This window comes from Octopus bimaculoides, chromosome 13 (genome assembly GCF_046866305.1).
Source record: "Octopus bimaculoides isolate indiv1 chromosome 13, ASM4686630v1, whole genome shotgun sequence".
NCBI lineage: Eukaryota > Metazoa > Mollusca > Cephalopoda > Octopoda > Octopodidae > Octopus > Octopus bimaculoides.
Genome location: NC_142940.1, coordinates 17,229,888 through 17,243,604, shown reverse-complemented (window position 1 = coordinate 17,243,604; position 13,717 = coordinate 17,229,888). Strand labels below are relative to the sequence as shown.

General features: G+C 37.8%; 1 protein-coding gene across 6 annotated transcripts in view; it reads right to left on the bottom strand.

Annotated features, from left to right (window-relative positions):
* The window catches only part of LOC106881088 (uncharacterized), a 925,009-nt gene that overhangs the window by 233,915 nt on the left and 677,377 nt on the right, over positions 1-13,717 (bottom strand). For all 6 annotated transcript variants that reach the window (XM_089361538.1, XM_089361539.1, XM_052972352.2 and 3 more), the window contains 2 exons: positions 6,025-6,200; positions 1,061-1,197 (listed from right to left, as the gene is read on the bottom strand). In XM_089361538.1, the coding sequence (XP_089217664.1) occupies positions 1,061-1,197; positions 6,025-6,200 (313 nt within the window). The remainder of the gene's footprint in view (positions 1-1,060; positions 1,198-6,024; positions 6,201-13,717) is intronic.

Genomic DNA, 13,717 nt, shown 5'->3' with positions numbered 1-13,717 from the left:
AGCAAATCAGAGAGGAATCTCTACAAGGTATCACTTGCACTGCTTGGAATTGCAGCCATGAATCAAGCAAATGAAGGCAGCTTCTGCATGCTTGCTTGAGCTGTTAGAAACAGCAGCTAAATGTCTCATATTATCCCATACAATGTAGTCTTAGATACACCACACATGTCTGTTTAATGAAAGAGGATCTGACTTAGGGCTAAAAAAATATCTGGTAATTATTTTAATATAGCCTTAGATTAATTAATTATCTCATGTATAATAATTTTTTCAGTAAATAATACAACTTTATACCAATTATCTCTCACGGATACTTAACTATTGATAAAAATTAGAATTGTTGTTTATTATCCAGTCAACCCTGATCTAGCAGACCTATGATCAGAGGCATTCCAATTGTGACCATCCAGTTTTTAGTAGAATTATGTCTTGGACTACATTGTCCAATGTATACTTTTTTTATATTCAAGATGGTGGGGCTTGAGTTGAGAGATTTGGTTGCTATTTCCTGCAGGTCGAGAGACCATGTACATACTGACTTGTTAAAATGTAGTAGTTACAGTAGTTAATGATAATTACTTTACTTCATCATCATTACCACTACTCTGCTTCCACCAGCAGCAGCATTATCAACGTGGTTCATTTATTTCGTATGTAATAAGAAGCTGGATTCACAACCACATGGCTACAAGTTCAGTCCTAGTGTGCAGCATCTTGAGCAAGTGTCTTCTACTAAAGGCCTGGGCTGACCAAAGCTTTGTGAAAGGATTTGGTAGATGGAAACTGAAAGAAGCCTGTCACGTATATGTTTATGTATGTGTGTGTGTGTGTGTGTGTTTGTCTTCAAGACTGGTTGGCAACCAGTGTCGCTTTGTTTATGGCCCTGTTAGCTTGGGGGTTCAGCAGAAAGATATTGATAGAATAAGTACCAAGTTTAAGAATAAGTACTGGGTCTGATTTGTTTGACTAAACCCCACAAGGTTGTGTCTGAGTATGGTCGCAGACTGAAACAAGTACAAAATAAAAGATAAGAAAGATTTTAAAAAAAGGGCCGACTTACCTCCCAAATATTGGAAGGATCCCACTGTGAGTGGTAACGAACTCTGCATTTCAGTGGATGAGTATGGTTCCATGATAAGTTGGTACAACTACTGTTATATGGTTGGCACTTGATGCTGTGCAGTTTAGCTGGTTTTACTTTAATTAGAATATAATAAAGAAAATTTGAAAGGAGAGAAAAATAAAGAAGAGGAGAGAAAAACAACAACAATTACAACTTTCTTTTATTATTGTCTTATCGCTGTTATGAATGTTTGGAGGTCATTCAAATAAGCTCATGTTAAACACTCAGGAATATCCTCATTTATCATGGGGGGTTTTAGTTCTAAAAAAAAAAAATAAAATCAGTGATAAAAGAATCATCTCCACACATGTAAATGGAATGAAAGGTAGATTCATTGACACCAAACACATGGCTTGCCAGCAGTAAGGCTTCCACCATCATATATTTTATTGACCATCTCTACCTTTTCCTATAAAGAAGACACTCATCTGCATTGTTTGTTAGGAGCAAGTGCCTTTATACTTTTTCTGTTCACTGGTCCCATGTTGAAGGGCACAAGTTTGTAATTACTTATAAAAAAAATAAGCAGGCTCACAGCACAGTCATGTGAACACAAGCAATAATCAGTGCATTCTGGGCAACTAGGCACAGTGGGTGGTCATTGAAGAGCATTTTTGCAGTACAAGCAGAATCTTTGATTGCTTGGACCTGTGTCAACACTGATCAATCAATGATAAACGTAATGTGACTTGCAATTGAATGCATCATGTTACTGTGGATCAATGATGACTGAATCAGTAACAAACAAAGCTACATGTGCAATTTATCATTTGTCCTACTAAAAAACTTTTAGTACGTCTTCATTTATTCCTATTTAACTCAAAACTATAAATAATCATTTTATCTGCATCAAGATCCATTATTCAAAAAAAAAAAAAAAAAAAAGAATTATTTCATGCTTTCATGAACTTTCAAAGTTTATGAATTCTTATGACATCATCAAAGATAGATGCAATCTTAAAGACTACCAAAAAGGATGTGAGGATTTTACAGTTCATTCTCTGCTTTAGTAAGAGAAGATTAGTAATGGTAAAAAGCATGAATGTTAAAATATCTGTTTCCCCTATAAACTAATGGAGCAAGCTTACTGCCAGAGCAACATATACAGGTTTAATATTTGGTTCTAATTATTTCAATTATATGCAAATGACAAAGTTGATCAGTTCAGAAATGTAGAGAAAATAATTTGGATTTTATGAATTCATTTATTCTTCCCTAGAATATTTTAAAAATTCTTTTAGCATGCCAGACTTAAAGGTTTCTACTGTTCCACCTTAAATATTTCTATCATGCCAAGTTACATGCTTCTATCAACCCATATATTGTATTTGCATGAACCTTGAATTATATTTTCAAAGGTTTTTTTTTTCTTTTTAATGATACACAATAACCAAGGGGTGAGTAAAAATATTGATAGTGGTGCAGACAGGGGTGCATGGTTAAGAAGTTTACTTTGCCCCCATGTGGTTCTGAGTTTAATGCCAATGCACAACACCTTGAATGAGTGTCTTCTACTACATTTCTGGGTTGACTGATTATTTTTTTTTTTTGCGCCCTTTTAAAGCCAAGCCAGGCTCATGGGCCCAGTTTCCCAATTTCAATGGCGTATGTGTTCCCCAGCTGGATGGGACGCCAGTCCATTGCAGTGTTACTCAGTTTTGCCAGATGAGTGGACTGGAACAATGTGAAATGAAGTGTTTTGCTCAAGAACACAACGCGTCGCCTGGTCCAGGAATCGAAACCACAATCTTACGATCATGGTGCTGACACTCTAACCACTAGGCCACACGCCTCCACGGGTTGACTAATAGTGAACACAATTTGGCAGATGAACAACAATGATGACGATAATGACATCATCATCATTATCTAATGTCTGTTTTCCATGTTAGCATGGGTTGTATATGTAAATATATAAAGATGCAGGCATGGCTGTCATCATCCTCATCACTGTTTTAACATCCACTTTTCCATGCTTGCATGGGTTGGATGGAGTTTATTGAGGCAAATTTTTCAATAGCCAGATGCCCTTCCTGTTGCTAATCCATACCAATTTTCATGTAAGGTATCATTTCTCCATAACCAGGCATGTTTGCACAAAATATTGGAAACAAATAACATCTATTTACAACAAATGAGATATCAAGACAATGACACACACACACACACACACACCTGACAGGCATTTTTTTCAGTTTCCATCAACTAAACCCACTTAGAAGGCTTTGATCAGTCCAAGGCTATAGTAGAAGACACGTGCTCAATGTTCCACGCAGTAGAGCTGAACCTGAAATCATGTGGTCGGGAAGTGAACTTCTTAATCAGAGTAATACTTGTGCCATGTAGTTAAGAAGTTTGCTTTGCAGCCATGTGTTTTCAGATTCAGTCTCACAGATCTGACATCTCATCTTCTACTATAACCCTGGGGTCAACCAATTACCTTGTGATTAAATTTGATAGATGGAAACTGTACAAAGCTTGTCATGTGTGTGTGTGTGGGGGTGTGTGCACGCACGCGTGCATGTGTGTGTGTACTTCCAAACCACATGGTTTCAGGTTCAATTGCACAGCATGGAATCTTGGACAAGTGTCTTCTATTATAGCCTCAAGCCAACCATAGTCTTGTGAGTAGATTTGGTCGACAGAAACTGGAAGAAGCTCATCATATATGTTTGTGTCTCCCTGCCTGGACATTGCACGATGGCTGCAAATGAATATCATTCAGGTGTGTGTGTGTGTGTGTGTGTGTGTGTGTGTGCGCACGTGCACGCATGTGTGCATGTGACACATGCATAAACAACACACACACATTGTTTACATTTGTGCTTCTCTGAAAATTACTGAGCTACAAGTGGTGATGTAGCTGTCATTTCTCAGGCAACAAACTGCCTGCTGGCACACATTTGAGAAACAGGAAGAATATCAAGCTGTAAACAACATCTTAATAATATAGTCATGTAACATGTGCTAGCATGGGAAAACAGATGTAAAATGAACAGAAATAAACAAACTTATATGTCCTCTGAGTGTGTGTATGTGTGTGTGCATGAATGCCCAAGTCCATATTTGTGTTTATGTCAACATTACAATATAATAGTCTCATCATATTGTACCCCTTTATCCTGTAACTTAGTGGTTCAGCAAAAGGAAATTAATAAAATATGTACTAGACTAAAATAAGTACTGTGGTTGATATTATATCAACTAAACTCTTGAAGGTAAGTGCCTCAGCATGGCTGCAAAGCCAAATGACTGAAACCAGTAAAAGAGTAAAAGAATAGGATATGCTAATCACAAGAGTCAGGATTCAAATCTATATATTTGACACCTGAACAAAACAGATAATTCTGTGTTCATTCTGTGTGACTGACTGCTTGGCTTGCTAGCTTGTTGGTAGCAGGTATTACTCTGACAACCCTAACTTCACAGGTCAGTGATTAATAGGTGAGTAGGAAGGGTGTCCAGTAAAAAAAAAAAAAAAAAAAATAACAACATAGAAAAATAACACCTCACTTCCCAAAAAATCAAAAAACAAAAAAGCTTTCCACTCACTCAAGTATGGAAAAATAAAGACAAAAGTAAAATGTGTTCTCATACAGAAAGGATTTGCTGTTTGGCAGCTAGGTGTCCCCTTTCTTTTGTAATCTATTCGACCATAAAGTAAAAGTTGTAACCTCTTTATTTATTGAAGTAGGTTGATTAAGATTAGAAGAATAATGTAACACAAAAGCTCTTTGTGTGCTGTCAATGGGGAGATTTGTAATAATGCTACTGTATAAGATGGTAGTGAGAACTGTAGGTATTTTGACCAACCATGACAAGCAAATATAATGAGAAATGAAACAGCAGACATGGCTGTGTGATTAGGAAGCTCTTATTTCAAGATGATACAGTTCTGGGGTTCACGTCCACTGAATAGCATCTTGGACAAGTGTCTTCTAGCATGTCCTTGTGGGTGGAGTGTAGTAGATGGAAACTATACAGAAGCCAATCACAAATATGAATTGCAGATGTGACTGTGTGCTAAGAAGCTTACTACCCAACCACATGGTTCTGGATTCAGTCCCACTGCGCAGCACCTTGGGCAAGTGTCTTCTACTATAGCCTTGGGCTGACCGAAGCCTTGTGAGTGAATTTGGTAGCAATCTATATATGTATCTTTTTGCACATGTGTGCCTGTGGTTTTTGCCTCCAGTGCCGAAGAGTACTGTGGCTAAAATAAATTGAAAGTGCAGTCAGCAGTCCCAAATGATCAGTATCCGAACAGTCACACCTAATTATTTCATTCTGAAACAATGGCTCTTTATGACAGGATGTAGAGATCAGAAAAGGCCACTTGCAAGGCCTCCATGACGATGGGACGGTGATTTAGTTAAGCAATTTGGGTCAAGATGGAAAAGAATGGTGCAATCAAGTCAGAATTGGAAGCACAGAGTGACCACTAGTGTAGCTAGGTGGGGGCAGCAAGGGCGGTCCGCCTAAGGTGGCACTTTTGGGTTTGCTGTAGGCTATATGCATTTTTTGTGGGATTAGGGGGTGGCAAACGGAAGGGCCACCCCGGGCGGCACACACATTAGTTATGCCAGTGATTGTGACGAGCAGTGGATAACAGGATCTAATTGTCTGGTTGATACTGTGATATTGTAAAAGGTATATGATCAAATTAATAAGACCAAAAAAAAAAAAAAAAAAATGGTACTTTTAAACAAAGTCTTTAGTAATATTTGTACTGCCTGGCTTTTTATTATCCTCACTATTGTAAATGCAGTAAAGCAATGCATAGACTGCTGAAAAACTCTAATTCCTAACAATATATATTTCACAAAAAATTTATATAAAATTTTTCTAAATAAATGTAGGAGAGAATAGAAAAACAGTTGTAAACACAAAGTTTTGCATACCAATTAATGCAGAATAAATGTAGAAGATCTTAGACTTTTTGAAGTCTCTTGTTCTCCTGTTGCGGACAGTAATCTGCATTCGATAATTCTTGTCTGGTTGGAAAGAATTGGCATCTTTATTAAGGTACCATGTACACGAGGTTGGTGTCTGGTGGCGACAGTTGTACTGACGCTTGCTGAAACAGAGAAAGCGAAAGAGTGATGGCTGGAGGGATTTGTGAAATAGAGGTGGAAGAGAAGACAAATGAAAAATTAAAAAGAAGAATGGTGGTCCATGAGAAGAAGAAGAAGAGAGAAAGAGAAAGAGAGAGAGAGAGAAAGAGAAAGAAAGAATGAGAGAGTGACAGTGAGAGAGGAGGAGCACAATAAAACCTAGACAAGAGTAAAATAGAGCAATGATAATAGAAATAGAAAGGGACAGAATTATGAGAAAAGAGAATGAAGAGAGAGAGGGAGGGGGAGAGAGAGAGAGAGAGAGAGAGATGTAGAGGGAGAGAACATAAGATGGGATAATCACTGATTGCTGATGCAAAAAAACCATCACTTTTTTCTGGGATTTGCTATATGACTGTAAGTTCTGAGTTCTAAACTTTTGGAGACTGGCCTCCATGGTAGCATCATCATCACCATCATCATCATCAGCAGCAGTAGACTAAGGGGACCTTAAAAGTGTTGGTGGATAGAAATAGTGGTTGTAATCATGGCATTGATAAGGGAGACTATAGTGGTGGCAGTAATATCATTTATCTTTTACTTGTCTTAGTCATTGGATTGTGGCCAAGCTGGGGCACCACTTGAAGGTAGAGTAATGCCTCGATATATGAGTTAATTCATTCCCGGAGAACGATCATAAAGTAAAACCTCACAAACAGAAAATAAAACGTGTAAAAACTTGTAAATCCAGGGTCTCTTATTCTATTGATCTTTGCTAAGTGACGGGATATAAACAAACCAATATTGGTTGTCAAGCAGTGGTGGGTGACAAACACAGACGTCAAAACACAGACGTCAAAACACAGACGTCAAAACACAGACATCAAAACACAGACGTCAAAACACAGACGTCAAAACACAGACATCAAAACACAGACGCAAATCTCTCTCTCTCTCTCTCTATATATATATATATACATATACACACACATATATAGGGATGGATGATTGGTTGGTGACAGCTGTACCATGTACAGGGATGCTGTCAGTTAGGTGAGTATAGTGGAGAATTCAGGGTAGCAGTAGGGGTTCACCAAGGATCAGTCCTCAGCCCCCTCTTATTCATCATAGTCCTCCGGGCAATAACAGAGGAATTCAAGACAGGCTGCCCCTGGGAGCTCCTCTATGCTTATGACCTTGTCCTTATAGCTGAATCACTGCCTAGAGAAGTTTTAGGTCTGAAAGCAAGGGTCTAGAATTGAAGGGCCTTAGAGTTAACCTAGCAAAAACCAAAGTCTTAGTAAGTAGGAAAGCAGACAAATCATAAATGCTTAAGAAAAAGACCCATCAAGCCAAGTGAAATTGTGGTTGTGGCAAATATTGGTGTCATGCAAACTGACACCCATGCCGGTGGCATATAAAAGCATCCATTACACTCTTGGAGTGGTTGGTGTTAAGACAGGCATCCAGTTGTAGACACCATGCCAAATCAGACTAAGGTTTGGTGTAGCCCCTCAGCTTACCAGCCTTGGTCAAACTGTCCAACCCATGCCAGCATGGATAATGGATGCTAAATGATGATGATGATGATGATATATAAACAAAAGAACACACAATGGTTTCCCTTATATATTCCATCTATCATATTCCCACACAAGGCATTGGTCAGCATGAGGCAATAGCAAAAGACACTTGCCTAAGATGCCACACAATGGGACTGAACACGAACCCATGTGGTTGCAAAGCAGGCTTTTTAACCACACAGTTATGTCACTAGAAGAGAGGAGAGTTTAGTGGTGAAGGTAATGCCAGCAAAATGGAGATTAATGGCAGTAGTAGTAATGGTGAGAGGAATGAGATTAGCAGTGATAATGGTAGTTGCTGAGCAGCTAGATGTTAGAAATGGAGGAGGGTAGAGACTAGGAGGGTGGTAGAGAAAGCATGTAGTTTATTAGTTTACAAAAAAAAAAAAAGAACTTAGTCAGAGATGAAGTACAACAAGCCCTTGTGCAGAGCTTCCAGTCCTGGTAAACTAAAGGAACTATGACACTATATACTTCATAATTTAACCTTAGACTGAAGATTTGTTCTGAATGTTTGCAAAAAGTGGAATCCACTAAGCGCCAGATAGTATGTTATACTAGTCAGCAGTTTAATTCTGCCATACAGGAATAAATACAACCCATTTAATGAGCTTCTGCATAAGTGGTGTTTACAAAGCTTGGAATGAACCAAAGCTACTGCACAAGATATTTGCTCAAGTTGTCATGCATAAATTTGAATAAGGAAACACATGATTATAAAAGGCTTTTGTTAACAAATTTCTTTTGAAATGTAATGCTTTTGTTTCAATTAATATTGAAAATAATGAAAACTTTAGTTAAAATAACTTTGCATTTATTAAGCTGGTTTTTGCAATATAAATTAACATGATATTTGGAAGGAGGGTTTTAATTTGGTCCACTTTAAAACACGAAACTTATATAATAGAACTAAGGGTAGTCTTGGGCAAGTTGGTATCCATCAATAGGGTTAAACATATGGCAATCAATGTCTGTGCCCCTGTTGAGGGATAGACAAAACTAATATGCAGGTTGAGAGATAATAAAAAACAAATACTAGAGATTATTGTTGTTGCTGGCACTCCGTCGCTTACGACGTCGAGGGTTCCAGTTGATCCGATCAACGGAACAGCTTGCTCGTGAAATTAACGTGCAAGTGGCTGAGCACTCCACAGACACGTGTACCCTTAACGTAGTTCTCGGGGATATTCAGTGTGACACAGTGTGACAAGGCTGATCCTTTGAATTACAGGTACAACAGAAACAGGAAGAAAGAGTGAGAGAAAGTTGTGGTGGAAGAGTACAGCAGGGTTCGCCACCATCCCCTGTCGGAGCCTCGTGGAGCTTTAGGTGTTTTCGCTCAATAAACACTCACAACGCCTGGTCTGAGAATTGAAACCACGATCCTATGACCACGAGTCCGCTGCCCTAACCACTGGGCCATTGCGCCTCCACACTAGAGATTATACACAGAGATAAAAGTAATGATATATGTGAGTGTGTGAGTGACGAAGGAACCGCCATCAGTTCCTGCAATAAGCATTTGGTTATTCACTTAACTGATGCTGAATTGGCATGATGATATGCGACAAAGCTCGACCCTCTAAGAAAGGCTTACACACAGTTTCCCTCTACTCAAATTCATTCACAAAGTTTGGGTTGACTTGACGATATGGTAAAATACATATACCCATGATACCATGTAGTGGGATTGAACTTGAAGCTTCAGGATTGGGAGATGAACTTCTTAACCACTCACGCACACATGCATGCATGTATGTATGCATGTAGTACATACGTACATGTGTATGTATGTGTGTTTAGGCATGTATATATCTATGTTTATTTATGTATGCATGTATTCATCCCAATTGGAGTGAAAGTAGTCAGCTACTATAAGTAATTGTATGTTCAATAATCTCAATAAAAGGCTATACTCTACACACAAAGTTCTCTTTTGTCTAGAATTAACCACACACACATATGGTCAGCAGGGTCATGTTTATAGCAGAATGAATTTCAATTCCTGTAGGCAATCTTACACTTTTCCATTCTTACACACACACACACACACACACACACACACACACAATTGTATGTACATAAATACATACAGAAATATATGCAAGTATACATAGATGTGGATGAATAGACTCAGACACAAAAAGTCTCTCTCACAAGTCTACCATGTACATAAGACAGGAATATGAAATAAATTTAATAGATGTTCTTGTGCTGTGCTGCTCTCTCTCTCTCTCTCTCTCTCTCACACACACACACACACACACACAGACATACAAAAGTTGATAAGGCCAGAGATAAAAATGATAAAAAAAAAACAACTTAGAAGCCGTACCTATTTGTCTATAAACAGTCTGAAATATGACATGACAAAAATAAAACTATGTAATTTCCTCTTCATCACAAAAGCACAAAAACACAAAACAAAAGCAATCATCAATTTGCTCTGTTTCACCCTCTCTTGGAACCCAAAACTTGACAAATGAAGCTTCTGTTTTCAATAAAATACAATAATAGATAATATAATAAAAATGTGTTCTGTCTTTTCGCCTTCCTGTCCACACTAAACTGTTTAAACACACACATACATATATGTGAGCATATATACATACATACACACACATATACTTACATACTACATATAAATATCTACAATCCTAAGGATGTCGAGTGGTTAAATATATTTATTCATCCAGCCATAGAAACCATGCCAAATCAGACTAGAGTCTGGTGCAGCCCCTCAGCTTACTAGCCCAAGTTGAACCATCCAACCCATGCTAGCATGGACAACGGATGTTAAATGATAATGATGATGATTCAATTCTCATACCTGCTGACTGTATATGGTTTATATATGTATATATTACATATATACATCATCATCATCATTTAATGGTGGTTTCCCATGCTGGCTTGGGTTGGACGACTTGACAAGAACTGGCGAGATCAAGGACCACACCAGGTTCCATATTCTGTTATGGCTTGGTTTCTACAGCTGGATGCCCTTCCTAACACCAACCACTTTACAGAGTGCACTGGCTGCTTTTTTTTTGACATGGTATCAGCAGCCACACAAATGCATTTTTTACATGACACCTTGGTTTGAGGAATTCAATTCTATTGTGGTGGATGTGTCTTCTTGAGTACAGCAATGCTCCACATATTTCAGTACTCAGTCATCTCTTTCATAAGGACTAGCATTTTGAGACTGGACTTCAATACTTCATCCCATGTCTTCCTGGGTCTCCCTCTTCCACAACTTCCCTCTAATTTACATATAGATACACACACACACATATATATATATATATATATATATATATATATACAAATACGAGTGCGTGCGCACACTCACACACACATGCATGTGAGAAAGTGGCTGCGTGTTCAAAGTAATTTGTGAACACATGGTTCTAGGTTTGGTTGCTCTTGGCAGCATCTATGTTTACTGTCAGAGACTTGGGTTGATCTGCACCTTATAGTGGAAACTGTATAGACAGAAACTACATGCCATGGTCAGGAGCAGGCATGGCTGTGTGGTTAAGAAGATCACTCTGCAACCAACATGGTTTTGGGTTCAGTCCTATAGCATGGCCACCTTGAGTTATGATTTTCAACTAGAGCCTCAGGCCGCTGAAAGCATTTTGAGTGAATTTTGTAGACAGGAGCTGTATGGAAGCTCGTTGTGCATGTGTGTGTCTACCATCTGCTTGACAACCATGTTTGTATAGGCTGAGTGGAGTTTATGCCCTAATTGTTGTTAACCCTCACCTGTTTCTGGACAAGATAAAAATTTCCCCACAGCTGGATATGTTTTTTGCAAAATATTTGAAGTGAACAGCACTGCTTGTATGACAGTGACACTTATTTACAACTAACATGCAATGTCAAGACAAGAGCATACACACACATGGTGAGCTTCTTTCAGATTCTATCTATCAAATCTGCTTACAAGGCAGATTTAGTAGACGCGTGCATGCGCGCGCGTGTGTGTGTGTGTATGAGTATTCATGTCCCTGTTTGTCTCTGCCTACAGCTTGACAACTGGTGTTGGTTTGTTTATGTTTCTTATTTCTTTACTACCCACAAGGGGCTACACACAGAGGGGACAAACAAGGACAGACAAATGGATTAAGTTGATTATATCGACCCCAGTGTGTAACTGGTACTTATTTAATTGACCCCAGTGTGTAACTGGTACTTGTTTAATCGATTCCGAAAGGATGAAAGGCAAAGTCAATTTCGGCGGAATTTGAACTCAGAACATGGCAGATGAAATACCACTAAGCATTTCACCCAGCATGCTAACATTTCTGCCAGCTCACTGCCGTTTGTTTATGTTTCTATAAACTTACCAATTTCGCAAAAGACACCAATCGAGTCGACCGAAGCCTTGTGAGTGGATATTGGTAGATGGAGTCTGAAAGAAGCCCATCATATATATATATATATATATATATATATATATATATATATATATATATATATATATATGCATATATATATTTATCTGTGTTTCTTTGTGTCTGTGTTTGTCTCCAACCACCATCGCTTGACAACTAGTGTTGGTTTGTTTATCACCCTGTAACTTAGCGGTTTGGCAAAAGGTAACCGATAGAAAAAGTACTAGGCTTACAAAGAATAAGTCCTGGGGTTGATTTCATTGACTAAAACCCCCTTAAGGTGGTGCTCCAGCATGGCCACAATCAAATGACTGAATCAAGTATAAAAAAAAAAAAAAAAAAAAGAAAGAAAGATTACCAGAGATCAATTTGTTCAACAAGTAAGTACTGGGGTCAATTTGTTCAAGACAGTGTCCCTGTATGGGTCCAGTCCAATAACTGAAACCAGTAAAGGATAAGAGAACCCTGTCGGATGACCTGGTGCTATAATAGAAGACACTTGCACAGTGGGACCAAACCTGAAAGCAAGTGGTTGGGAGGTAAACTCCTTAAACACACAGTCACAAACTACATAAAAGTATAAGTTTTTGAACCAGTGGGAAAAAAGGACCTCAAAATACATGTAAAATACATATACCTCATTTGACAAGTGGTATAAATAGAACTCAAGGCCCTTGATTCATTTCTGAAGTGTTTTGAGCACCGTAAACACACACACACACACACACAAGCTGATAGCCCCTGTCTATATTTTGATTATGATGTTAAATTTGAATGGTCAAGCACTCTTCACTCTGAAGTTCTAGAATCAAAGAGAATCTATTTGAAATTCATGACATTACAATGGTCTACCATAATTTTTGCTATATACACTGTCATTTTCAAACAGATTTTCTCTTTGTTCTCCTGCTGATGAAGACATTGTATGGGTATATATTTGTATGCACATGTAGCTGCTTGAGACAGAATTCTATGCTCAGGGTAAAATACACACACACACACACACACACGTGAGTTTGAATTTTACAAATGGCCAAGAAAAAATGCTTAATATATGCAGTAGAGTTTATGTATTTATTTGAATAAATGAACACACACACACACACACACACACACACAGAAGCATTTGAAATTTATAGATGGCAGAAAAAAGAACTTAGTATGTGTAGTACAGTTTATTCATTTATCTGAATAAATGAATAAAAAAGCTATACATACATAGCATATATATTTATAAATAAGTGTGTATGTATACAGATAACTGCATGTATGCATAAATGTATGTGTGTGTGCATGTACACACACACACACACACACACACACATTTTTTGTTCTCTTCACATCCTTCCACCATCTCAATCACTTTACTCTTGTAAACTCCATTTATACTTATTGAAATTCAAAAATTCAAAACAGTAATGTAGGTTGTTATAAGATGACTTATGGTATTTTTTTTTCTTGTAAAAAGAAAAAAAAAAAAGAAGAAAAAAAAGAAAAACAAAAAATAAAATAAAACAAAAATAAAAAGAACAGCTTCTATCAGTCTGAAGTGCC